The 298-nt window shown below is 59.1% G+C and overlaps 1 protein-coding gene across 1 annotated transcript in view; it reads right to left on the bottom strand.

Annotated features, from left to right (window-relative positions):
• ETH_00041425 (uncharacterized protein) overlaps positions 1–298 on the bottom strand; it is a gene marked incomplete at both ends in the record, with an annotated part of 1860 nt that overhangs the window by 457 nt on the left and 1105 nt on the right. Inside the window, one exon of the mRNA XM_013374853.1 lies at positions 3–294. Coding sequence (XP_013230307.1) covers positions 3–294 — 292 coding nt within the window. The remainder of the gene's footprint in view (positions 1–2; positions 295–298) is intronic.

The following is a 298-nucleotide window of genomic DNA, read 5'->3' as shown; positions in this document are numbered from 1 at the left end:
CTTCTGCTGCTGCTGCTGCTGCTGCTGCTGCTGCTGCTGCTGCTGCTGCTGCTGCTGGCCTTGCGGAGCTGCTTTGTAGCAGCAAAGCTGCGCGCTGCGTCCTGCAGCATTACCAGGCAATTCGTAAGTTTACTTTCCTTGAGATTTTCCAAAAGGAAAACAGCAGAAGAGAAGGGGCCCCGGAGGTCCCTGAGGCGGGGCCTCTTCTTGATGTTGCTGCTGCTGATGCTCTGCAGCATGCTCGTGCTGCTGCTGCTGCTGCTGCTGCTGCAGGTCCCCTCGTCGCACGAGGAGCTGT

This window comes from Eimeria tenella, genomic scaffold (genome assembly GCF_000499545.2).
Source record: "Eimeria tenella Houghton genomic scaffold, Eth_scaff2311, whole genome shotgun sequence".
Taxonomy (NCBI): Eukaryota; Apicomplexa; class Conoidasida; order Eucoccidiorida; family Eimeriidae; genus Eimeria; species Eimeria tenella.
Note: the sequence above shows the minus strand (reverse complement) of the source record. Positions and strands in the feature narration are given on the sequence as shown.